Source organism: Asterias amurensis, chromosome 13 (assembly GCF_032118995.1).
Source record: "Asterias amurensis chromosome 13, ASM3211899v1".
In the NCBI taxonomy this organism is placed as follows: Eukaryota; Metazoa; Echinodermata; class Asteroidea; order Forcipulatida; family Asteriidae; genus Asterias; species Asterias amurensis.
The window spans coordinates 4,380,349-4,408,227 of NC_092660.1; the positions used below are offsets into that span (position 1 = coordinate 4,380,349).

General features: G+C 39.9%; 1 protein-coding gene across 1 annotated transcript; it reads left to right on the forward strand.

Annotated features, from left to right (window-relative positions):
* The first annotated feature begins 817 nt into the window (after positions 1-817).
* Positions 818-27,772, forward strand: LOC139946552 (uncharacterized). Its single transcript, XM_071944248.1, has 2 exons — positions 818-1,009; positions 25,421-27,772. Exon 2 carries the CDS (start codon positions 25,427-25,429, stop codon positions 26,243-26,245), a length of 819 nt encoding a protein of 272 aa, XP_071800349.1. The 5' UTR covers positions 818-1,009; positions 25,421-25,426; the 3' UTR covers positions 26,246-27,772.
* The last annotated feature ends 107 nt before the right edge of the window (positions 27,773-27,879 follow it).

Consider the following 27,879-nt stretch of genomic DNA (forward strand, 5'->3'; position numbering starts at 1 on the left):
CCCCCTAAATCCAGATTTTTTAGAGAGTATAATACACTATAATAGCTTTCATTATAATGCAATACAACCGAGCGGTTTTTTTCTCAGCGTGTATCATAATTTACTATAAGCCAATCTGTAGGACAGTCAAATAGCGACAGTCAAGTCAAATCAGCTAATTCTAGTCGTGTACGCCGTTGACGTTTCATGGGAAGCATCTCTCTACTTGCAGGTGTGAAGCCAAGAACGATCAAAAATCAGCGTGCCATTAACGGCTTAAGTGTCCCCCGCGTAAACGTGACTCAAATCTGCGCAGCATAAAACCATGGGCACTGCGCAACACCTATACAACACGTATACCAACATCCCTTATACATACCTGGTATGAGATGGGACAAATAAATCTCTCAGTGATTTTTTTCACATATCACTGTGGTCTATATTTAGCTCTACACAGTGTATATTATTATATGCTGAAGTCGTATTCCCTATCGAATACAAACACGTGGTTTTTAGGGAGGGTACATTTCTCATGACCATTAAAGACACCGTACATTATACACCCAATCATTCGCAGTCACTTATAACCCTCCATGTGTCCACCTCAATACATCGTCCATTCAACCAAGTTCACCAAATAAGGCGACCTCGCATCAAGTCGAGTGACAAGACTTAAGCAGAACTTTATCAACCAATCAGAGGACAGTTTCCACCTACGTAACACCCTCGAGACATTCTGCTCACGCGCAGTCTCGGTACAACAGATAGCGCATGCTCATAGATTAATATTACACATCAGCTATCGGTTATAGAGAAGTGACTTTCCAGAATCGAGACACTTCTATCTCGGCATCAACCCGGAGCAGACGATAGGAATTGTACATCATCTTTTTGCTGCGTTACTTTTCCCGCCATTATTCACGACCCTGACTGAAACATTGGACTACTTGTTGTTAAAGCAAACGACAGACGGGGAGACCTACTCTCGTGGAACTTCGATTTATCTATCTGATAAATCTTGCAACCAGAGGTGAGTTTGTTTTTCTCTCTCTCTCTCTTTTCACAACTCTGGAAGTGTTAAGGGGGTAAAACTCCTTATTTGACCGCCATGCTTCAGATAGATCATTACCGCCTAGTGATTAATCATTGTATATCCGACTGAACTGGTTCATAATCATTTTGGGGGTATCGTGTTCATCAATAAGTCAGTTTGTATGCCCTCACGGTGTATTTTGGGAACTTGTCATGAGCGCAATGCACTTTTACAAGAATGATTTATCATCAATATCCTTTTCAAATTGAAGGGTTATTACATTGGCTGTTACATGCATGGGCTGTAACATTCAAGGTGATCAGCATGGCAACATTGGTCCTATACAAACTTCCTGCTAAGGAAACACTTTACAGACGCGACGGCGCCAAGTTACATGTGTAAACAAACTTTTTGCACGAGAACCGATAAGTTAATACATTAAGACATTGTTAAAGTCATTTAAAGGCAGTGGACACTATTGGTAATTGCTCAAAATAATTGTTAGCATAAAACCTGACATGGTAACGAGTAATGGTTGTAATGGGAGTAGTGGTTGATAGTATAAAACATTGTGGGAAACGGCTCCCTTTAAAGTGACAAAGTTTTCGAGAAGGAGTAGTTTTCCACGAGTTTGATTTCGAGCATTTGAAAGCACACAACTTCGTGGGACAAGGGTGTTTTTTCTTTCATTATCATCTCGCTACTTCGATGACCAATTGAGCTCAAAATTTCACAGGTTTGTTATTTTATGCATATGTTGAGATACAGCTAGTGAGAAGACTTGTCTTTGACAATTACCAATAGTGTCAAGTGTCTTTAAATCTCACTCAATGGATTATATTTGCTATATTTTAGAGGGAAACATGGGCAGGTGGATAACCAAATTCGGTGCAGAAGCAATAATAAAACTTTCCAAAAGAGAACCAAAATTCTAAATTCTCTTTGCTACTTTGTCTTTAATGTTCTATAGACCCTTTGTCAAAGCGCCTTTGAGCATACTGAAGGATACCGGCGCAATAAAAATGTTTAAGTGACTGATTTTGAATGATAGAGAATAAGAATTTTTATCCCGGCGATGAGAATTATTTGCCTAGAGAAGTATAGGTCTACACATTGATAGAGTAAATTAATTCAAAACCATCTGGTTATCACGAAACATGACCGTCCCAAAACAAAGCGGGTTAATTTAAAGGATTTGGGTACTTTTTCAAAATGCCATAGATTTACATTAAACTTACAGGGTTTGAAGATAATGATAGTGGAAAGCTTCCCTGCAAATCTTACTTACTGAGGTGCTGCAGATTTTGAGAAATGAGTAAAACAATGTTATGAACATACGTTTGTAAATTATTAAAATAATGTTCGTCTCATGAGACGAAAATTACTTTCATGGCATTGTTTTACTCATTTCCCCAAAACTACAGCACCTCAGCACGTAGTGTTTTCAGGGAAGCTTTCTACTATCATTATCTTCAAACTGTGTAAGTTTAGGGTAAATCTGTGGACATCGTGTTTTTTGTCCTACAAAAGTTACATAGACCCTTTAAAAGGTGATAACGCGTCCAAAACAACATTTTGTTTTCTAGTTTGTTTAATCTGCCTCTGTGAGACAATAGGCAGATGGAATGAATTTGAGCAAAATCCTGAGAGACAGCACATCAGACGGAAACAACTTATCAGAATTTGTCAAACTACAAAGAATTTAAATTAGTTTAACTTTTGAACAACTCTAGACTTATAAGAATCAACGTCGCTCTAATCCCAACAAAACCCGAATCTCAAAACAACACCGTTAGACCACCAAGCTAGCCCGGTGGCTACAGGCAGTTCGATTCTGCTCTAGCAATGCATAGGTCGTGGGCTCGAATCCCATCAGAGTGAATTGCAAGTGGATTTGTTCTCACAGAACTTGGGAAAGCACAGAGTATACGAACAGTGCTTAATACACATCTGTGTATAAGGGTTAAAACAAAGATCATTCTTTATCCTTAATGCAAAACAAACATGTAATAGGGTTTGGGCTGAGAGCTAAGGTTTGGGCTGATGGCTAAGGTTTGGGCTTAGAGCTAAGGTTTGGGCTGATGGCTAAGGTTTGGTGGGCTCGTTTAGGCTGATGGCTAAGGTTTGGTGGGCTCGTTTGGGCTGGTGGCTAAGAAATGGGCTGATGGCTAAGGTTTGGGCTGATGACTAAGGTTTGGACGGGCTCGTTTGGGCTGGTGGCTAAGAAATGGGCTGATGGCTAAGGTCACTTGGATGGGCTCGTTTGGGCTGATGGCTAAGGTCACTTGGATGTGCTCGTTTGGGCTGATGGCTAAGGTTTGGGCTGACGGCTAAGGTTTGGGTGGTGCTAATTTGGGCTGATGGCTAAGGTCACTTGGATGGGCTCGTTTGGGCTGATGGCTAAGGTTTGGGTGGGCTCGTTTGGGCTGATGGCTAAGGTTTGGGCTGATGGCTAAGGTTTGGTGAGCTCGGTTAGGCTGATGGCTAAGGTTTGGTGGGCTCTGTTGGGCTGGTGGCTAAGGTTTGGGTGGGCTCGTTTGGGCTGATGGCTATGGTTTTGTGTTGGCTCGTTTGGGCTGGTGGACATGGTTTGGGGTGGGGCTTGTTTGGGCTAATGGTTGAGGTTTGGGGATGGGCTCGTTCATTGAGCTGCTGGCCAAGGTTTTGGGTGGGGCTAGGTATGGCCAAATATGGTTTATAGGGTTTAGACGGAGCGCTATACACAACAACGTCCGCAGTGCACAACCAGGGCAACATAGAACAATAATTTACCATGATTACTCGTCCGAAGCGTGCAATCCATAATTTAGTCTGCGAATAGTTCAGCTCATAAAGTTAAGCTTTTAAACTTGACAGGTCTCTAAAAATTTGCAGAGGTGTTAGTTTCGTCCTTGCACTGCAATCATGGCACAACTCGTGGAAGAAATTTGTATCTAATTATGTGGAAATCGGTTTGGGTCGTGCCAGAAGTTCTTTTAGGGGGTGTAAGCGATGGAGAGGGTAATCTTTATTCATTTATAGTATTTTATAAAACACCTAAACGTGGGCTGTATTATCAGATTTTATGTATGACAGTTATAGTAATGTTTTTGAGTTTATAAATTAATCGCAGAAGTGACGTGTTTTGGGCTTGATTTACCAGGATGTGTCGTAGACGAGACACGGAGAAATTGATCTTGTCAATTTGAGACCGGAGGCAATTTTCTCACGAAAATCACAAAAGAAGAAAAATATTAAGTACAGGTTTCATAAATTTACCTTTAGGCTCGGCGTGTGTCAGGTTGAATTTATTAAGTTCGCATCATCGCAATCATTCATTGAGGTACGGACCTTCCTGGTTTGGTCGTGATGATTGAACAAAAATGGAATACAAGAATTCGATTGTCGTATTGAGAGAGAAAAACATAGAGTCCAAACTAACATTTGCCTTTCCTATTTCTTCTTTTTAAACAATCATGCATTGCAAGATTGAGTTTGATGTTGAAGGTCGTATCGCCAATTTCAAGCAAATAAAACTGCGTTCATTCTGAACATGTTTCCTGGTTGCAAGTTCCGTACAATGAATTTACGGTACAGTAATTAGATCCGAAGGGATGTAATCAAGAAGGTATATTTACATGAGAAAGGATACGAAGAAGAAGCTCTGACGTCATTCACCAATGCAGTTTGTTCACGCTCTATATTAAACAAAAGGTCTACACACGATTCTGTGTCAAAAATGTACAGATGAAGAGGAATTGAATTGAAAACCACGCGTGTATTATTAACTTATTCCCCTTATTGAAAAAAAGACAACAATGACAGGTTTTTCTTAACTTAATGACAGCTTTTTCGCAAAGAAAACTGCAATAATGTTAACTTCATTTTTACAAAATGTGCGAAGGCATATCTCGTAAAGAAAGAGTCAAAATTAAGTCTTGGCTGAGAACAGTTCAACAAAAAACAGACAATTCTGATATTCGACGACCAGTGGGCCCAAGTTAGAAAACATTAAGCATAATTTTATTGTGCTTGGTTGTTTGTGCTGAAAGCAGTTCTGTGAAATTGGCCGTGGTATGGGAGAAACGTGTGTGGTGTAGTCAACCAAGAAACAAATTCTTGAAATCAAAACACTACCTCCTTGTAGAGTTTCCACTGTAGTAAAAATGTATACCTCCAAGCTTTTAGGAAATCAAGAAGATAAATGGTGTAACATGATATTTTCACTTTTGAGAGGGGAGGCAAGCGGGGGACAGACAAAACTTGGGATCGAGGGGATGTATCTAACCATGCGTGTATGCATTTTTGTCGATCTCATTAATTGTATGGGGCAGCAGCGTCCCCTGCCCACCCGTCCGGATGTACCATGCCCAACAAGTGGAAGAGTACGTCCCCCAAATAATCCAAGAACTGTAACACTCTCTTTTTTTGTTACCTAACCACCACTCAGGTTAGCATAAATCTGTTGTGCTCAAAAACTGTTTGAGCTTAAGAAGCTCTGCATGGTGCCCCGCCCATTGTTTGCTTGGCATGGTGATTTTCTAAGCAGTATTTTCTGCTTAACAGCTTAATGAAATTGATCCAAGATAAGAAACGCCTGTATCATCTTGGGGAGACAGTCTGAGTGTTTTATCGACGAGTGGCGTTCCTCCCTAGATGCCCGATATCCAAACGGGTTAATTGCATATAGGGAGCCTGTATCTGTTATTAGACCAAACAGGTGCGGGTGTCACATATTCAAAAAATCTATATAAAATTGACACCTGTTAATGATGTCTATTCCCCTATTTCGATTTATGGATTTTAATTTCCACTGCTAGAAATAGAGACTGTTTGAGAAACTAGATCATGAGCCAATTCACTGGAGGTAGAAATCAGATCGGCCCAGCAAATTTCAAAGACTTGTTAAAAATCTTAACAATTAAAAAATCAATATACAAGATTTGCTATTAAAAGTGCACATCGCTTTGGGAATTATTTGGAGTTGTTTTTCATCCAGATCAAGCTGTGTTTATCTCCAATAGGATTGAGCTCTCTGAGTTTCTTCAATGTTCTGAACGTGCTGTTCTCGTTTTCCATCGTTCTAAAATGTTGCTCTTTCCTTCCAAGTTTTAGGCTGCCTTCAATAAGGCACTGTATTCTTTGGTTTTAGGAACAGCTCGATTGTCCCCCTCCCCCTCCCCCACCTATTTCAATGATAGATTTATACAGTAAACTTAACATGTACATTTTTTCATAGGTCATGTTTCATGATCGCGTTTTTGAGAAATCGCCGAAACTCCAGGGGTGGATTTCACAAAAGTAGTCCTAACTTTAGGACTAGTCCTAGGCAATGCTAATAGTTAGGACCAGTCCTAAGTTAGGATGAGTTACTGGTCCTAACTTAGGACTGGTCCTATCTCTTAACATTGCCTAGGACTAGCCCTAAGTTAGGACTACCTTTGTGAAATCCACCCAGAGCGAATAAGTTCCCGCATCAGGGGTGGATTTCACAAAGGTAGTCCTAACTTAGGACTAGTCCTATAGGCAATGCTTAGAGATAGGACCAGTCCTAAGTTAGGACCAGTAACTCATCCTAACTTAGAACCAGTCCTATCTCTTAGCATTGCCTAGGAACAGTCCTAAGTTAGGACTCCCTTTGTGAAATCCACCCCAGGAAGAATAACCCTATACAATAATACACATTTTTGAGTAGCGTTACCGTTAACACTTATATTAAAATGTTCAGAGATAATAAGTGGTATTATTTTTGCAATAACCGCAGTCCTTCGAAGTGAAATGTTTCTCAAAATTCTACTATCCAAAGCTTCTGTTTTTCTTATCACGTAAGTTTTTATTCCCACTAATTTTCAACGTACCAAACGTCAAGACAAGTAATTTTGTTCGGCTGTCATCTTTATAATACAAATAAAAATGCATGATTTGCCAACTCCTATTTTTGCGCACTCGTCAATGGTCTACCACTAAACACAATCGTTCGATTTTGTAACTTCAAGTCCAGACACAGTAACGCAGTTTTGTTTTTCTTTTGAAGAAAAAAAACTAATTAAAAATTGTTTGGCGATGCGTCTGCTGATATCCAGCCCGGTCCAGAAAACAAAAGTAATTGGTCCATTGGGTATAGCGTTTCGCTACGGAACCTGCGTTGGAACAGACGATATATTATGTTGCAAAATTAGTGTGTTAAACTTTTGTTTGTGTTTTTTTGTTGTATGAAGAATGATGTACGCATTATGAACCTATTTTGTTTGATCCAACGAAACAAAACCTACAATAATTAAGAACAGATTAATTATCTCAAAACACCTGCTTTCTAATCAAGCCAACACCTGCCCCTATTGTGCACTGTAAGCTCACATCATGCACACACGTATCGCTTTTATACACCATTAAATGGAAGACCTGTTCCTTGGTGGCGTCACCTTCAATTTAATAAGAAGAAGAAGAATTGTGGACTCTTATATATAGCGCGCAGATCCATCACTTAGTGACACTCAAGTTGCTTTTAACATACAGTATTTTCCTGCAAACGTTTGAATTATGAGACATACTCCTTTTACATAGCACCATGTAATGACATGGTGCTGTGGCGCACGGGACCAACGGCTTTACGTCCCATCCGAAGGACGACGCAGCATGGTTGGACACAGGTTTCACGACTGGAAGTCGAACCCACACTCTTTGCTGGTAAGAAACACCAGAGTTTGAATCCGGCGATCTTAACTGTTAGGCCATCACACGCCACATGTACCATCAATTGAAGACATTTTCCTTGATAGAGGGTGACGTCACCTTCAGTTTGCGAGGTGTAATATTAGCATAGATTAAATCCAACTCATCTATCAAACACTGCCAAAAGTAGTAAATTGCGGTATCTTTTGTTCTAGATATAGGATCCAAAGACAGTGTATAATTATGCACTTGTTGTATGACCTCAGATGCCTCTTCTTATATCCCTAAACACGTCATGTTATGAACGAGAGGTTATTTCTGTCCGAAAATTTTGAATCTGAGAAAGGCTTCAGACACAAAGCCTTTCTCAGGCATTGAAAGCACACAATTCTAAGCAACAATGCCATTTTTGCTCTGTCATTATTTGTTCGCAACTTCGAAGAGCAATTCAACCAAAATGTTCACAGGTGTTATTTTTTGCATAGATTAGTATACACCAAGTGAAGATACTTGTCTTTTAAAGTTAGCAAATGTGTCCCCTGCCTTTAAGAGCTCAGCCACTTCGTCTTCTTGATGTTATGCCAATGTGATGACAAGTGCGCATGATGCATTTAGCGACACCTTGGGGTGGTGCGTGCCTCAAGGCGACTGCAGCTGATCTTGTCTCTGATCAAGTGCATTTATACCGCCGACGATGCAAGACCAATTTGAAGATAACTCAAGTGAAAAGAGAAACTCACAAGTCCAATTATGCATGCTTTGGAGATGAACAATCGAACCAAATCATAGGCTGATATAACATATCTCTATTACAGTGACGCCATCTTGTTTACTACAATTCAAATAAGTATATCCCAAAACGAGGCTGAGGTGGTTAAGAACCATAGTAAACAACAGTAGTAAAGTACAGAGAAACTTGCGAGGTCAATTTTGCATGGTTTGGAGATGAGCAAAGAAAACCAGACATTTAGTTACGCTGGTATACTATCGCAGGCATTTGTCATAGTGACGCCACTTGTTGTACTACCATTCTATGTATCCCAAAACGAGACTGGGAGGTGACATTTAGTCAGAGAGGTGTGGTCAACAACCATGGTAAACCATGGTAGTCAATAGAAACTCATGAGTCCAATTATGCATGCTTTGAGGTGAACAACAGCCACCAGACATACGCTGTGAATTCCATAAGCCATTTTGAGATAATTATGGTGGACAAAATAATTATATGACACTTTTAGATTTTTGTAAATGTATCTGAATCAACAACCAAACCAAACAGTTCACTATACTAATAGGCCTAGTCTACAATATTTAAAAGGGACAATTTGAGCTTTTTCAAAGAAACAAAGAATTACTCTCAGTGTGTTCAACCGACAAGAAGCACTGAGAGGAAGATGCATCGTCAATGCGTTTTCAACACAGACAACATTAGTATTCCGAATCAGTCAATCTCAATTACTTGAGTCATAGATATCATTTCCAACATGGAATGAGTATAGTTGCATTTGGCACCGCATCAATATAATCTATTTATCTCTCAACTTGATGGTGATTTTGTCCTATTCTGGCAGGCGTCACAGTGCCTGTCGCTAGCACAGGAAGCAATAAAGCATCATTAGACCTAAACCCATCGCTATTTTATGCTCAAGTCATAAACCACAGTTTAGGGTTGGAGCCATTCCCTTAGGATTACATTTGGGACAATATTTGGGTGTTTATTGTAGTCTATTTGTTAATGTTGGTGAGTACGTGAAAGCGTTTTGTGTCATCCGTTGTATCACTTAACATGAATAAATTAGTACCACTTTCAACTTTCTTTGCAACACAATGGCCAATAAAACTAATTTTGAGAGAGTCATTGTTCAGTCCAGCTCTTTTAAAGTGGTACACTGTTTTTACTGACTTCAATCGTATAAAAGGTTGGGTAATCAAAAGCCACAACGTATCACATGTTGTTACTCGCATTTTGTTTTATTTTAAGTAAACCAACTGTAAAGTTTGTGCCTAGCTATATACAATCATGTCCGTTTTTATATTCGGTTCTAAAGGCATCAAGCGCCTGAGAATATTGATATTTCCCCTGCATGCCAGCCCATCCCAGCTCTTTCCGGTACCCATTTGTACTCCTGGATGGAGAGAAGAAATTATTTTAAAAATGCCCTGCGTAAGAACACAATGACGCAAGTGACCCTGCCAGGATTGGTACCGACATTCTGCACATGACAGAAAGGCTTGGTTCCAGTGCCCTAGAACACTCAAACATCTCACAAAAAACAAGTTACGGGGAATCGAAAACCTTAACATGTAAGCTTTGAATTCTACCATACCTTTCTTTATGTATAATAAAACAAAAACCAGCTTAACGGAATTTGACACAGTGAGGTATCAATGTTTATTTAGTTTGCGGTAACACCATGTGTATATCTACTTGCTGTGTGTGTAGATTATTGTTTTTTTTGTCTTGCTGTTTTCTACTACCGCGAAGTAGGTCTGATTTGTTTTTTTCGAAGGCAAGCTTTGCTGCGATCTTTCCCGTAATGCGTGTTGGAGGAATGTGTGGAGTGAGGCCTGGGTAATAAGTTTGTCATGTTGCACAATATGTCCAGCCTAATGAGTGGTTTTGTTATGGGCTCACTGTGCTGTAACACATTCTATCAAAATGAAAGTTAAATACTTTAATCAACAAGTATCCTCAATTAAACACGTTTTACAATGAACGGGAAGTCAAGCTCTCATTTCCGGAGACAAGAAAAGGGGCAGCCTGGACATCTGACGTCACACGTCGAGGCTTGTGAATAACGTCAGAGGCCTTAATTGAGTTTACGTCAGATTCCTTTCAAATGCATCTCTGACCTCGCATTTATTTCACATCGAGATTCGCAGTCAAATCCTACGTATATAAAACAACAATACATGCATGTACATATACATTACAGATATTATGCCCACTGCATGCAGACACACATCACCTCGGACCAATCAAAACACAGTCTTGGAAAGCATACGTCAATGCACGTTTATCCAATGAAATCATTGGGTATGTAAAACCAGACCAGTGTATTGTGGACATAGAGAGGGAATCAGTCCATAGGAAAGGTGTTGTTGGATAATTCTAAAGACCGAAGCAGGTGCGGTACTTGAGGAGGGGGCGCCGCCTCGTCGCACACCCAATCCACAAGGGGGTATCCGACCATTAGTCAGGTTGTACACATCTAATTCCGATTACAGTTTGTACACTTTTGTTTAACCCGCACAACCTAGATTGAACTTGTATTCATTGTGCAATTAGATGTGTCTCTATAAAGACACAAACAAATAAATAGATAGCATAGTATATTTTTCTATACGTATACAATAGTATGTATAAAGTAATTTTAGAACCAACACGAGGGGCTCAAAGGTCAAATTTACGGTTTTGGGTTTTGTGGTGGACTCATTACCAATAGAAGTCTGCAGAGTACTCGTGAATAACTGTGTAAAAAGGAAAGAGGTCTATGAGCAATCAACTATAATATTACTGTCCGAAATTGTAGCGTTACCATTGTTCTACCATTTATAAGTCAATGCAGGAATGAGTTGAATACAGCATGGGAATGGAATATTATTGGGTAAATCTAGCAACTATATACATAAAATAGTCTTGACATTCTATAGTTTGTGAGCTTTTGTTCGGGGGAAACAGTAGTTCGCACAGCCTTATGACCTTCTTCCAGGAACACATACGTACTTCCTTATTTCCCAAACAAAATGAAAGAAAACATAACAAAGTTTTGCTTTAGTTTGACTGAACACAAGTTAACTATCTGAACTAACCGTGAACATTGTTTCACGAGGGAATATACTTTATTTTCGATTGCAGTCAGCCATTACATCCCCGGCAATTTGATTCGCAAAACCCGTTGCGAGAACCAGCATATCGTGTTGAGTGATTGTAAAGTCACTGAACGCACGTGCCAACCAATTCGGGCCAAGCAGTGAACCCTGCGGGACATCAAGTCAATATCACGGTTTTCTTAGAGCCAGATATGCTTTTGAAAACTATATTGACCAGGGTCTGATGTTACCGTCAACTGCATGTGGGATTACTGGACAGTTCAAACAGTAAAGGGGAGCTTAGCACGTTTTCCACTCGAAAAGCGTTTTTCCTGTTCCATAGAAGGAACATGTGACCGAGAATTCAACATTGCATGTACGGGGAAAGCGAACACAAAAACAGTATTTTAGTACCACTATACACATCATTTACGCGCTAATTACGGCTGTTCCTAAGCGGACATGAAGTATTTTCCTGCTCAGGTATGTGGGACTACACGTTTGAATTATGAGGTCTACTCATTGAACCTATGGGCTGCACCATGTAATGGTTTACTGAGTGGCGCAATATGCTGCCGATCAAACCAGGGAACGGGGCAAACCCCTGTAGTTGCCATTCGATGGGGATATATGTATATTTATTGGAGCAATGTTTTCCTCAAAAGGGCTAGCTGTAGGATTCCTTGAAAATGAATACCAACTTTTGAAGACTCACATAGCCGTCTTATATTCAAGAGACGTTGAACATTTCCATTACGAAGTCCCCCGTCGTCGACTTCGATCTCATCACGCTCCGAGTGAACCCATTTTGTGAAAAATCCATAAATACAAGATGCCCTTGAGCGTGGCTGGTAGCCCCTTGCCAGCCTCAAACACACCTCCAAACACGGTGGAGGCAGACGGTATATTTCTGTTCTTAACACCAGACTTACACTTCTAGCCTGCGTATATTAATGAGCTTCGCGCAATTTGAATTGGCGTCGATAGAGTCAACCAGAGAAAATAGTCCTTGGCTTCAACTATAACCACTTCAGTCTTCTTGATCTGAACTAGCCAGGGGGAAGCCATCGATGATTAAAGCCTCCCTTTTATCGATTCGTCCAGACCTTACTTTTCCTTATTATTTGGTTGAGGCCCCCTACGGCCATCAGAGGACAGGTTCGACAGTGCGGACAGGCCATGTACTTGAGAAAATGCTGGAAAAAAGATCTTTCTAAGTGACCTTTCTTGACATTTCACGCACGCGTCCAAAGGTTTTTGCATTCAAGTAAATTTGATTGTTAATTACAATATCATATCTCCCAGTTAGGATTTTTTGGGAGTAGGACAGGCATGTTCTTGAAACCATGTTTAGATCAAGGCTCGAAAATGATCTTACGAAATCAAAATGACATTTCACGCACAGGCGTCCAAAGGTTTTTTGTTTTCAATTAAATCAATAAAAAGGTTTTGTTTATCTGTGCGAGGATATACCGAAGAATAAAGGGAATAGCGCAAGACAGCCTTGGTCAATACTATTGCCAATGCAGTCTTGGATATTGTTCCAGCATGCATAGCAACAGGGTGCGTTCGATTAGCTTCCTCGGGTCGACCCCGGGGTGTGGCGTTTTCTTTTTCCAGGACGAACGTGTGCAGTTAATTACCCACGTTCGTCCTGGAAAAAAAAACCGCCACACACCGGGGTCGACCCAGGGAAGCTAAACGAACGCACCCAATGATAAACGTATTGTGTAATGGATACCCATTGCAACGCAAATATTGACTGCCAACCCAATTATACCTATTGATATAGGCTTGTATGTCCAAATCAATCCCAATCACCTATTACCTACTGGTACATCGATTATGAAATGCACACAATGACGCCATTTTGTCATCCTATCTCTTTAGTTAATAAGCGATAATTACCCTCAACTGAACGGTGAAATATCGACAGGGACTAAATTAAAGCGAATGTAATACGAGTCTGACTTGAGGTGTGAATGTTAACATCACGACGAATAAGTGTCCTTCGTCGTCTGAAGTTACTTCGGAACGACCTCGAATTAGAGACGTTGCAATCCAATTACCTCATTCGGGACCAAGGAAGGGCAACGCATGATTGCCCTGGGCCCAATTTCATAGAGCTGCTTAGCGGCCGACTCTGTGCTTACTGTCGTGAGATTTTCATTTCATAGAGCTGCCAACCTTAGCACATGAGGCATGCTAAACCTTTCGGTTGAATGACGTCACACATTGCAAATCCATGGTGAACGTGCAAGATGGCCGCTAACGTTGCTTTCTAAACTGTGAAATACGATTACACTTTTTTTTCTGCAACAGTAAAGCACGAATAGTTGCTTACCATTAAACAGCGCTATGAAATTGGGCCCAGGTTAGTAAGACAATATTTGGCGGCCACCTTGCTCGTTCACCACTGATTGTTTTTATTTTTTTCGTCATGTTCATACAGTAACCACCAGAATATTTAGTGGTACCTTTTCGCATGCTTATATAGCATGGAAAAGGAAAATAGAAATCGCACAATATGCAAACATTTTTTACCGCTAAGCAGCTCTGTGATATTAGGCCTTGGGCAGATTTCATAAAGCCAGTAAGCACAAAAGCTTGCTAAGCACAGAACAGTATAGCTTGGCAGAAACAGGTTACCAGCCAAAATTACATTAGGCTTGCATTGTTGTGGCTGGTGCCTGACTCAATTTTTTGTTTGGCAAAGAAAAATAGTCAATCAGTATTTAGCACCATCGTCCTCATCTACACTGTGCGTTGCCATTGGAAACTAATTTAACTGTTAACAAACATGACGAGTGACGTTTTAGATATGCTCTATTTGGCCATAGTATAATATAAAAAAATATTTTATGCCCGGGTTCGATGATGCTGTTTGCATTTTTAATATATAACTCTTTAAAGACTACGTTTGTCGGTGAGTGGTGCATTAGCAATATTATTTTTACAACATTGACATCAATATTGTAATGGATGTTTGTAAAGTGTATTTTCGTGTCTGTCATTGGTTTGCACTGAAGCTCGGGAAAGTACTGAGATAAACAGTGTTATCACATCTGTGTATATGGGTAAAAAGCAAAATAAATACACATTATACTTCGACGTGAAATTTTTCTAAAAATGCTTTGTGCTCTCGAAAAATGCTGTAGACTTCTAACGAAATGTTTTTATATCCATTGATTTTGAGAGTTATTACAAAACGTAAACCTTCCCTTTAAATTAGTGTTCTCCCAACTAATCAATACCAATACTACTCCTCACAACGCCTCCTTGTATCAGCCCTTCCTTTTCTATATTATCTTTGTCGGTCGGACGCTCCCAAAGCATCGGTTCTCTTTCCCGTTTCTGACACCTGTCGCATCGTGCGGCTGCCTTGCCGTGCAAAATGGAAATACGAGCAGCTGCCGAACTCCGTAATGAAAGAACCGGATCGCGGAGTTAGGGACAGTGAACTCTAAAATGTGCGAACTGTTCCGGAAATTTTGATAGAATCCGGCTCTGTGTGCGAGTTTGTTTGAAATCTTGCTGATGTAGAATTGCTGTGGTGAAGTCAAGAAGTCAACCCGGATCCTTGTATGGGGGTAGAAGACCTATGTCAATGATTTGGATTGTCCAGCTTGTTGGTGCCAACTGTTCCGGAAATTTTGAAAGAATATTGTTCCGGATAGGTGTGTGAGTTTGTTTGGTATCTCGCTGATTTGTGGCTGTGGTGAAGTAAATGTATCAGCCCAGATCGTTGGATGGGGGTAGAGGACATACTTTTCAATGATTGGATTGTCCAGCTTGTTTTTTACGAACTGTTCCGGAAATTATGAAAGAATAATGTTCCGGCTAGGTGTGTGAGTTTGTTTGAAATCTTGCTGATTTGTGGCTGTGGTGAAGTATAAAGGTATCAACCCAGATAGTTGGATAGGAGTAGAAGATCTTTCCAATGAGTGGATTGCCAAGCTTGTTTGTTTAAAAGGGCTGGACTGGACATTACCTTTGAGGTGATTTCGTCCATCTAAATGTTACTCAAGATTACATTATCCGGTACCTCATGGAGACAAAGGACAAAACAAAAAAGGAAAATAAATGGTCTCCATGTGGGAATTCTAAAAGACAACGAATGAATTGTCAAGCTTATTTATTTGTTTGACGAGCTAAACCTTGTTGAGGTGAATTCGTCTATCTTAATGCGACTGCTATATGCGACATTAAATTTTAAGAAGTGTGTTTTTTTTTCTTGAGTTCTCCCCCCCCCACCCAAAAAAAAGTGCTGAATTTCATCCCGTCTAAATATTGCCGTCTTCGATATCTCTCTAGCGGGGTATTTTCCCATTAATGGGACATTCGGGCGCGATAGATTGAGTCTCGGATGGTGCGCACTGTTGAAACTAAAAACCCGCTCACCGAGAATGCGGTGTGTTTCGAGGCCTTCTACTTGTGTTGGTTTAACACTTCGGAACAACCGTACCGTGTCTGCGAGCCGCTTCACCGCTGGCCAAAGAGACGAGAATCAGGGACAGTAGAAACAATGTAGTCCTTAAAAGTTTGCATACTATATCCACCGCTGCTGCTTTTAATAAACCCAATTCCTGAGGCAATATATTTGCTGTTGTCATCATCTGAAGCATGCGCTTGCACTTAAACGAGTGTTTATTTTTATATACTGGACACGGGGCATTGATCTCTTATCGTGTTTGAACAAACCGTTAGCAAGTAGAGTCGTCTTTCATGGTTTAGAAACAATTTTATCAAAGCACGTTAAACGGCGGCAGTTGACGGTACTTTTTGTTGTTTTGACACACGATTCACGATGGTTTGAAATACTGTCAAACCATCTTGTGCCTTTTTTTTTATTAGTATGAGACGTCTGAAAAACAGTGTTGTTGTTGTTTTGACACACGATTCGATGGTTAGAAAAACTGTCAAACCATCTTGTGCCTTTTTTTTTATTAGTATGAAACGTCTGGAAAACAGTGGATAAATCGCTTAACAATCTAATTTGTAAAAATTAACTTGGTAAAACTTCTAATTTTACAACAGTGACTTTGATGTACCGAGCAACCAAAAACGAATATTGTATGTATAGAACATTCTGACCCAATGTAAGTGAAGAATTCGTCTAACAACCTAATTTGTAAATATAAACCTCGTAAACCTTCTAATTTTACATCAAAGACGCTTAGGAATCCAGCAATCAAAACGAGACTTGAGGGTAAAACAGTATGGCCCCTTTGTACGTTTGAAAGGGCAAGAGCAATTGGCGATGACCGCAAATCATACAGATTTGACACAAGTTTGGAATTGGTGTTGTAGTTTTCCACTCAAACGCTTACATTATTCATTGAGTTAATAGCCGTCATCAGTAAACTAAACATGTAGTGAAACTCATTCTGTTTTAATAGCCCTCTGATTTGAAAACGTGACAGGAATAACTTCAACACCTAGCAAGATTTGAAATTCCCCACCCCTCTCTAAAAAATAAATTGTGCGAGGCGTGAAGGAAGTCGACAAGGGCTCATCCCCTTTGCGTCTTTTTATAAAAACACAGCAAAATAAAACAGAAGACCTCTGAAGCTAAGTATAAATCTCAGAAAATTGTACAATCCCAGATGAATTAATTGAGGAGCCATACAATTGAGGTAGAGTACCGTGTAAAGTGGCGATGGATTGGTCAAGAACCATGTGATCACTTATACTTAGATGACCTAGATAATCTAATGAATACTAAATAATTGCCACATTTTGTGCGTTAATGTAAAGTAACACAGTTTTTGAGAAAGAGGTAATTTCTCACTCAAAAATAATAAAAGACTCCAAAGCCTTTTATTAGGCATCTGCTGAAAGCACACGAATTTTTCTTCTTTCATTGTTCTCTTGCAACTTCGATCACCAATTACTTTTTATGCATAATAGATACACCGAGTTATAATACCGGTCTTTGACAGGTGCCAAAGGTGTCCAGTGCCTTTAAGCACTCTTCTCACTTATCCGACTATTCATATATGCACTTAACAACGGCTGTTCAGACCGAGTAGACGACACTCGTTGGCTGACCGGAAATAAGGCCGGATCAGCGCTGATCTGAGGACTGCGACTAACGGGAGAAGAAAAGTCAAGTTTTAGCGACATCGAGCTAAACAATTCAAATCATAGGCCGTTTGTGGCGCCAAAGAATTAACCTTGTAAAGTACAATAACGATATTAATGGCTATATGTTACACGATGCTGCTGAAGAAGTAGCCTGGGTATCTGACTTCACACTTGCGAACTGACCGGATGTTGCCATATGGACCTTTGACCTCGCATTCATTTTAAAAGGAGATTTGCAGTGAATTCACTTTTACATTGTACACATAACATATTGAATAAAACAACACTTTACGAGATAACACGTAATGCACACGCTGCATGCAGAAAATATCGAATGTGCAAGCTGACAAACTGCATTCACTTCGGGCCAATCATAACACAGTTATGAAAAGCACTTGTGTGTCCTTAAGCAAGACACATAACCATTGCTTCGTCCTTCGGATGGGACGTACAGCCGTTGGTCCCATGTGTTCTGTAAACGCATGAAAAAGAACCCAGTGCACTTATCGAAAAGAGAAGGGGTTCGCCCCGGTGTTCCTGGCTGGATTGGCAGCATATTGGGCCATAGCACCTTGTAAACCATTACATGGCGCTTAATGATTAGGTCTTATATCTCAAAATTCGCCCCACTCCTTGCAGTAATAATACCTGTCGCTTTGTATTCTCTGGCAAAAGGCGCGTTATAAATACGGTTATTATTATTATTATTAAGCCTGTCTTCATTGATAGGTTAAGACAGGGACCCAGTCTACTGCAGCAGTGTCTGTCTTTAGAAGATTCCAAACAAAAGTTTCAAATGTAGTTTAAGAACTGCTCATAACATTTGAAGTAAATAAAGGCCATTCAACCTAACACAGTGAGACTGGGGTAACTTTGGTGCAACATCAACTTTTTTCCAAGGTGTTTTCTTTTACTAATGGTGTCAAACGCTATGTTTAGAGGAGGAAGTTAATAACGGGTGTCTCTAACCAACAGCTTCTAGTGAAAAAAACCTTGTGAGAACTCCACCTGTCTTCCTACGCAAGACGTGTCGGATACCCGTCTAGTTGACAGCATCCAACAATGATTGGCGGCTATCCGTTTGTTTAGGCGCGCCGTGGAAATCAGTTAACATCACCGCGAGCGACATTTTATCATGTCATCCGAGGATGCCTGATTCCAGGCGGCCCAGAACCCATACAACTGAAGGAGGGTGAGCAATCGATAGGCGGGGACTATCGATCCGAAACCATATCAAGTTGCAGTGTGGACATTGTCGGCTTTTTTCGTCGCCGTTCAAAACTGACGTCAATTTTTTTAACAGCATAGCTGTCGAAAAGAAAGTGCTAATCCAGACAAGAAAAGTTAACATCATGGCAACAAAAATTCATCACGTGACTCTGAATTTGTGCGCCTTCATGCTGCTCTTAAAGACAAAGATAGTTTGTTAAAATCTATTAAAAATTAAAAGTTTCAATATAAAATTTCTTTGACTGTGCAGTACCAAACTTCCAGAGAAACACAGACAAGTTGTTGGAAAACCATAATAATTGCTTTGGCAATTGAAACAAGTCCGTCACACGTACACAAAACCAATGACAAAACCATAATGGCACTTAACCAAAGTAAAAGGCTAGGAGTGTAATACATTCAGCTCTACCAGACAATACCAAGCCTATCATCCTCCGGACTGTGAAGGGGTAACCCTGTTTCAGCCCCAGGAGTTAGATGACAATGTGCCCCTGGTGACAGTTGATTTAGTCGACAGCCCAAATCAGTTATCTTTTGCCCTCATCTTGAAGTGATCGTCCGGCTTTGTGATGGCCGATATCTCAACAAAGAATTGTTTTCTCTTAAAAAAATAATTATCAAAAGCCTACCACGATTGCTTTGCGTTAAAACGAACGACTGTGAACAAAGTAAACATTATGGGCTCAATGTCTGAACATTCACGTGGAAAATAAATTTCTCGCGTTTTATTGCAAAGATTTGTTTTTTATGTTAAGAAAAACGTCAACGGCCCTTCCCCTAACTATCCCCTCCTATTACATCCCCTGCCCCTTCACGTCACCCAGAACACACTGACCTAAAGTAGGGCCTACTAATACCAAAACCCCCACCCCCTCTGGGTATCCAACTCTATCTCACCCTCTTTCCCCTCCCCGGATATGAGACTTCAACTAATGAGTATCCCAAGCACACCGACCTATTTGAATGACGTGTCATTCCTCTTTTCGTTTGCATCTATCGATTGTTCAAGGTATCATATTGCTTGTCCCTCCAGATAAACCGCATGCATTTTTCATGGCGCACCCCTGAAACGAATTTCAAGGGTGAACACGCGACACGCACGACCCGGGACGCTTTGCTCGCACATCGCCTCGGTCTCCGGTACTTTCGGTGTCGCGATATATTATCAGCAAGCAACTCCAAATAAATTGGTACTCAGCAAATACATTAAACCTGGCGTTGATGGGAGCTGTGTTTAGGTTTCGAGATGTGATGGTTAGAACAGAGCACTTTGCATTGTTTTGATGGGGAACTGAGATGGAGAACTGAAGACCTCAACATTTATTTATTTGCCCAATATGTCTATGCATGCTATACAGAGAGAGGGTGAATAATAAAACCTGAATCACAAAGCGTTGTAGGTCTCTTGAAATACTTTACATACATTTAAACATGCACAGTTATTGTCATTCTGTTTAGCTACAGAGTAGCTGCATTTTTCAGTAGCTACATCAGCTCTTCTCGGAGCGTACACCTTTAAGAAGTGCCTACGTTCATATATACCCAAACACAATAAGTAAACATTTCCGGAGCGTACACCTTTAAGAAGTGCCCACGTTCATTATACCCAAACACATTAAGAAAACATTTCCTTAACTCATAGTTGTTGACATGAGCTGAATTATTCAGTAGCCACATAAGCTATTCTCAGAGCATACAATTTTAACAAGTGCCCATGTTCATAAATACATAAACACAACGATGTATCAGTACACATTTCCCTTTAAATTCTATTATAAGAACGTCTCAACATAAAAGGGAGCGCTAGTGCTCCAATTTAAATACCACTACATTTAAATCTCAATCTGTATGTATGAGTGGTCCTCTATTTGCAATGGCCCATGCAGGACACCATGCATTTTGCAAAAGTACACTGCAAAAATATAGAGGCGCATTATCGTTTTCTATAATGGCTGTCGGATAAATAATGTTTCCGAATGTGTCTACAGAGCAAGGGTGCTGTTTTTGGCAAAGTTTGGTGGCTTTCTAGAGAAATAAAACAACAAAGTGGGTCAATTTGAAAACGCTGTAATAGGGAGACATTCCGCGAATGTTTGACAGCGCATTCAATAGAGTCAGCCATCTTTGTTTCATTGTTAACTTTGAAAACACAAGCTTGCAGCTGTAATTCCACGTAGCATTTTCATTCTAAGCCATTAGTGTAGTTTTCATAGAAACCCAGGCATATTAAAACAGCATTCAAACTTACCTGGAAGTTGTTCTTACGTTCCATGGGCTGTAGTTTGGGGGAGTTGACAGGATGACTTATTATATTCCGTATAGTACGTCCATGCTGTTGTAAATATCCTGAAGCAGTTTTCAACAACACAACGTTCAATTTCATACAAATTTGTCAGCAAGCCATCCCATGAGCCCGGCATTACTTGTGATTACGACGAAAAACAGCTATTGTTATATGTCCTGCGTCTTGCTGGCTTAATTCCGATTTAAATATCCAATTTCCACGTCATTTTGGGGGAGAATCCAAAGATCCAAAGAGAGCATAAAACATGACACCACAACCCTGCGTGAAGTATAGTACAACACGTGTGTAATGCAGCGTACACACACAGGCACACGAGCCTATTCAAGAAAGTTTGCTTTGTTTTCCGCGCCTTTTGTAAAAAATGTCGTCTGCTCGCACAATGCACATTGTTGTGTATAACATTTTGCATGGAGTCTCGCATGTGATAGGAACAAAAGATGGGTGTTTATAAGCTTGTTTGTTATGATTTAAAGATGGATATCTTTTACAAAGGGGAATTAAATAAACTTAGTAGGCCTACCTCAATTGTACATTATTTGTTTTTTTCGAGACAAAACAAATGTCATGTGGAAATTACTGGCCTCGGGGAGTGGTTGTTGAACGCCGAACAATTATAATTTTGCTTAGAAGTGGACGGCCATAGCAATAAACATTCACCGACGCCACTGTTTGTAAAAGTAACGTACATGAACATGCCTGCGTGTCAGTATCTCAGTACAGTGAATGAACAAGCAAGCCCTCCCCCCCTAAAAAAAAAAAAAAAAAAAAAAAAAAATAGAAAATGGGTCAGTGGAACCACATCTCCGTCGCTCTATACAAATAACCTAATTAAATCTAATTTAATCTTTCAACACATAACGTCAACGGTGGTTTGAAATGAGGAGCTGCTGAAGTTTTTTGGGCAATTTAATTAACGGTCTGTGCACACAGATGCTGGGAATCGAGTTTCTGGATTTGCAATGAAATAAATATTGGTTTCACTGGTTGATACGGCTCACACTGTAGACTGAGACAGAGGTTGTAGATAATGTGTATGGCCTATATACTCGTGGAACTATTAAAATTGAAAATGAAACCAAAATGGAGTACCTCTCTTCATCTAATATGCGTGTGCAAAAATGTTTTAAAATGTGAAAACCAATGAGTTAAATATGTTTAAATAATTTAGTGGGGAGTCTTTTATTTCTAGTATGTGGCTTAGCAATACCAATGCGATCCGAGGCCTATATCAGATCATGGGTATGGGGAACAGCTACAAAAAACAGCAATACGAAACAATTTGCATAGTGCATCTGCGCACTGAATTGTCCAACCTTAATGCTGATTTATAGGAAAAACATTAATATATACTAAAATTAACAGTCGAGACCTGGGCTCAATTTCATAGAGCTGCTAAGCACAAAAATTTGCTTAGCATGAAATTTCTTTCTTTATAAAAACAGGATTACCAACCAAATTTCAACGTGATTTTCAGGATGAGCAAACAACAGCTGAATACCAGTAACAAGGAATATGCAACAAATTGAAATTTGGTTGGTAATCCTGTTTTTACCAAAGGAAGAAATTTCATGCTTAGCAAATTTTTGTGCTTAGCAGCTCTATGAAATTGGGCCCTGGCAATTTACAGGCAACCAGTTCTAGGCAATCTCCGAGAAGCAAAGGCATTTACATCTCTGAATGTCAACATCTTTTTCGCAGGGAACGAAGTACATGGTTTTCGTGTGTTACCAACGTTGACTCGTGCGGCAAGCCCCTAATGGTTTCCTCGGGAACATGAAGTAAAACTTTACAATGTAAACAAACCACAACATAACTTGTGACATGGGAGTCTCTCACTTTGTTATTGATAGCGACTTCCAAAACTATAACATATACTCGATTATGCGTTGTTTATAATCTACACGTTCCCTTTGTTTCACAAAATGTTTCAAATAGAGATCGAAAGAAGATGTTTGAAACAAAAAATGTGGCATCAAAGTGGTCCTGCAGAATGTAAAAGTTGCCTCGTGTGACAAGTCCCTAATGGTGACCCCGCGGAACATAGAGTAACGAAACATGCAGCAACATAATTTATATGCGATGAGAGTTTCTCGCTTTGTAATGGGAGACTTTTTGGACGCTTGGTGGCAGCAGACTTACCAGGTAAAATCCATTGTTCTCGGTCATGTGCGCACGCTCAGAACTACGTAAAAAATGGAAATATACCTGGTAAGTCTGCTGCCATCTAGCGTCCCAAAGTCTCCTCCCAACACTTCAACATTTCCTCAGAACGTTTTTAGTTCAATTACGGTTAATGCAAGAGCTTCCATAAATACAAATGCTTTCAATGAAATGTACTTTAAATATCTACATATTCACAGACTGTTTCTAATAAGGATCGAATTAAAATGTTAAAACAAAATTAGGTACTGCAAAATGTAAAAGTTTCCTCGTGTGAAAATCCAACCCTGGAACAGAGAGTAAACAAAACATACCACAACAAAATTCCCTGGAGATGGGAGTCTCTCACTTTGTTATTGATAGCAACTTCCAACACTTCAACATTTTCTCAGAAAATTTTCAGCTTCCAAAAATAAAAATGCTCTCAACGATGATGTACTCTAATTCTCTACAATGTTTTTACGCGGAAGAGAGACCCTTAATGGAAACCAATTAACCAGGTAGGTCTCGGGGCCATCGACAGATGACTGATGGAAAAGAAAACGAAAAGGTTTTATTTTCATCAAATTGATTGGGAAGGTCTAAAGCTCGAGCTCGTTAATTAAGTGACTTGATTTTAAAATGTTTGCTTAATTAGTAATCTGACTGCGAAATGACAACATGGCGACCGAGTGGTTATGGTGTGCGATGGGTTTTTTAATGGACATGACTTCAGTAATTTGGTTTACAAACTGACAGTTAGGAACAACATTATTTGTAAAGGTTTCGTTCTGTCCGGCATGAGTCATAGAAGAGAAAACTCATCTTTTCATCTATCCACTGCATGCCACTGTTTAGACTCTTCCAAATTGCCCTTATGAGGTTGTCAAAATGACACAAATGTTAGATATTGGACATCCAGCAATTTTCTGTAATGGATTTTTGACACTCTAATGGGTTTGTACAGAGAATATCTATACCTTGTACATCGATATTGGATATTGGGCATTCACGTTGGATTGAAAAGTGAATGTCTGACTTGCTCATCGATATTGAATATTGGACATTCACGTGTTTGCACAGTGAACGTCTACATTGAACATCAATATTGGATATGTGTCAATTAAGAATGTCTAGTTTGCACATCGATAATGGATATTGGCCATTCATGTATATTTTGTACAGTGAACGTCTACCTTGTTCATCAATACTGGATATGTGTCATGTCCACGGTGTTGCACGGTGAATGTCTACCTTACACATCGATATTGCACATCGTTATTGCACATCGATATTGGATATTGGCCATTCACGTATAGGTTTGTACAGTGAATGTCTACCTTGTACATACATATTGGATATGTGTTATTCGAGTACGTTGCACAGTGAATGTCTATTAATTTGCACATCAATAATGTATATTGGACATTCACTTGAGTTTGCACATGTCAATGTCTACCCTGTACATCGACATTGGATATTGAAAAGTCACAGTGGTCTGAAACGATCTGGTTGTGACAAAACACGTTGTGACAAACACATCGGCAGAGCAATACATATCGACACTCTGTCTGAAGTATCCATTATTTTAAATGATCACCCCAACGCTAGCCTTGCTACAAGAACCCTTATAAATCTCTCACCAGGCCAAGGTTACGGCTGGAGTGAAAGACTGTGTCTGAAATTGCATATAGGTCATACTCAGGATTCCAATGATAAAAAGTTCATATAATCTTGAACACAAAGATACAATACATAGCCCTATATACGTGATCCCTAACAATATTTTGAAATTGGTGTATTTAAAAGGTACTGTGCGCTTTTGGCAATTACTCAGAACAATTTTGACATAAAAACGTACTGGGTAACGAGCAATGGAGAGCTGTTAATAGCATACAACATTTTGAGAAACTGCTCCCTGACTTGAGAAAGACGTAATGGCTCACTCAAATAATTAAAGACTTCATCTGAAGCCTCTTATTATGCATCTGAAAGCAAAACAAGTTGTGCAACAAGTTTTTTTTTCTTTCATTATTCTCTTGCAACTTCGATGACCAATAACTTAGCCCAAATTTTCACAGGTTTGTTATTTTGTTCAAATGTTGGGATACACCAAGTGAGAATACTTTGATGAAAGACTCAAACTTATTATTTTGTATTTGTCTTTTTGTTTGTATTTCCAGCTTGAAATGGCAAGATTGGACTTGATTCTACTTCTTCTATCGGTGGTAGTGGCTGCAGTGGTGCTCCAGTGCCGGGCTGACGATGAAAACACCGATGGGCAAGGCGCCGCCGATGTAGACGAAGTTCTAAAACAACTCTACGGAGAAGATGAGAATGATGACGATAAACGCGCCAACCACTACGCTAGTGGACGCCAGCGTACAAGGGGGAAGGCCGGCTACCGTAGGGTGACTAAATCGGACCCGGACATGGACGCAGTAGCCGGACTAGAAGACATGGATGAGGAGAAACGGGCTAACTACCGCGCCTCAATCAGTCGTGGTGGCAAGAAGGGATTCCGTAGATACACCAAATCTGATGGAGACGAAGAGGAGATCCCCGAACTGGAAGAGATGGATGAGGAGAAGAGAGCCAACTACAGAGCCACTATGAACGGCGGACGTAAACCCCACCGCTTCAACCGATTCACCAAGGCCGACGGAGACGGAGAGGAGGAAGGACCGGAGGATCTGGAGGGGGAGGACATAGACGAGGATAAACGAGCCAACTACCACGCCCGAGGTGGCAAGCCTAGAGGTGGATTCCGCAGGTACACGAAGTCGGACGAGGATCAAGATGCTATGGAGCAGGCCGAGGAAATGGACGAAGAAAAGAGAGCCAACTACCACGCACGAGGCGGCAAGCCTAGGGGTGGGTTCCGCAGGTACACAAAGTCAGACGAAGATCTCGCCATGGAGGAAGCAGCAGCCGATGAACTGGACGAGGATAAGCGCGCCAATTACCACGCCTCACGCGGGAGACAGAGGGGCGGGCGTCGAAATTAGATTGTGACAAAAAAGTATAATATCAGTTACGCAACAGTTTAAACTCTTTTTCATTATCTGGTCTGTCGGAAATCATGCATAGGGGGGAAGGGGGGGGGGGACACATCAAAACAAAACCTAAGCATCTTAACTTTCAGTAAGTTTTCATTTTGACCTAGGGATTTATTGCCGCAATGTCTTTGACTTAAATTATCGCTTTGGTGTATTCAATCTCGAAAGCTCGTTATAAACCACTCCCTTAATTTTTGGTGGAACACATTCACTCATGGCCAGAGAAATTAATATTGTCAGAAATTATGTCTTTATCTAAAGATGACTGACAAGGTGGCAGCAACATGGCTACAACAAATTATGTTTTCAAAAAAAAAATGGCTTTACACTGACACCCATTGAGCTTTGAAGCAAGTGTTGGCGAAAACAAAAACAAAACAAACCAATAATAGATACAAAATTAAAGTGACCTTGGACAAAGACAAGATATTTCGGCAATTAGACCAGCTCGACGTGATTTATGGGATAGAGTATCTGCGCCACAATATTGATGGAGGCTCTTCTGATTAATTTGTATTTTTCTTAAGTTAATAAACAAAATGTGCATTATGTATAACTTCACATACATTTGGTTTACGATTACTCTGTAACATTAATCATTGTATTTTATAAGTGTAAATATCCTCACCATTCTATATTTGTAAGTGTTGCTGGTGTTGCTCTTCAAAAACAAAACACAAAGGCGAAGAATGAAAGAAACGGAGTAACAAAACGCCCATAAACTGAGATTCAAATTGGTTGCTTGTGCATTCTGGTGCATTTTAGCTGCAGGTTTAAAGAAAAACTGAGTGTACATAAAAGCAGAAAATCGATGATTGCTCGGAAATGGTTTTGCTTTAAGTGAAAAAGCTTCAATTTCTTTCGAGGGAATTTTGGACACTCGATCTGGAGGAAGGCTAGATTATGAAGTTCTAACAAACACAAAGACCTTTCAAGCTTTAAACTCACAAACCATAAAAGCGCGCAGAAACAAACTCGGCATAGGCTTACTTATTATTATGAAGTGCACTTCAATTAGCAACCATGTCACCATACATACTTATTCAAATTTATACATGCTTATTCAAAATTTAAACTTGGAAAAATCTGGTAAAAATAAATATATTAGTTTGCCAATGCTTAAAAGAAGAAAGGGTACTGTGCGACAACTTTGACTGGTAACTAATGGTTAATTAGTGGTTGAATTCGAAAAGTCTATGGTTTCATTGTGTGGCAACTAATTTTAATCAACTGATCAACCATGTTGACAAAGAAGGCGATTGTCAAACTATAATCAACCGGAGTTACCAGTCCAGCTTGCTCGTAATGCTATTTTTCGTCCGTTAGTTAAACCACATTTTCTCGATTTAACAGTAGTTTAAACATGAAACGCACCTGAGAATTAAGTGATGAGTAGCCGAAATATCTGCAAATTATGTGGTTTTTCTTGTCAATGAAAGCAAAATAAAGAAGTAGTCAAAGTTAAACCAAGATAAACGAAAGAATTTGTGTGATATTTTGTTGAAGCTAAGTAAGTACGAGTCAAGACCGTTGAAGTCTCACAATGGAGCACTTTCGAAAATCGACTGTTTTGTTTCTAATAT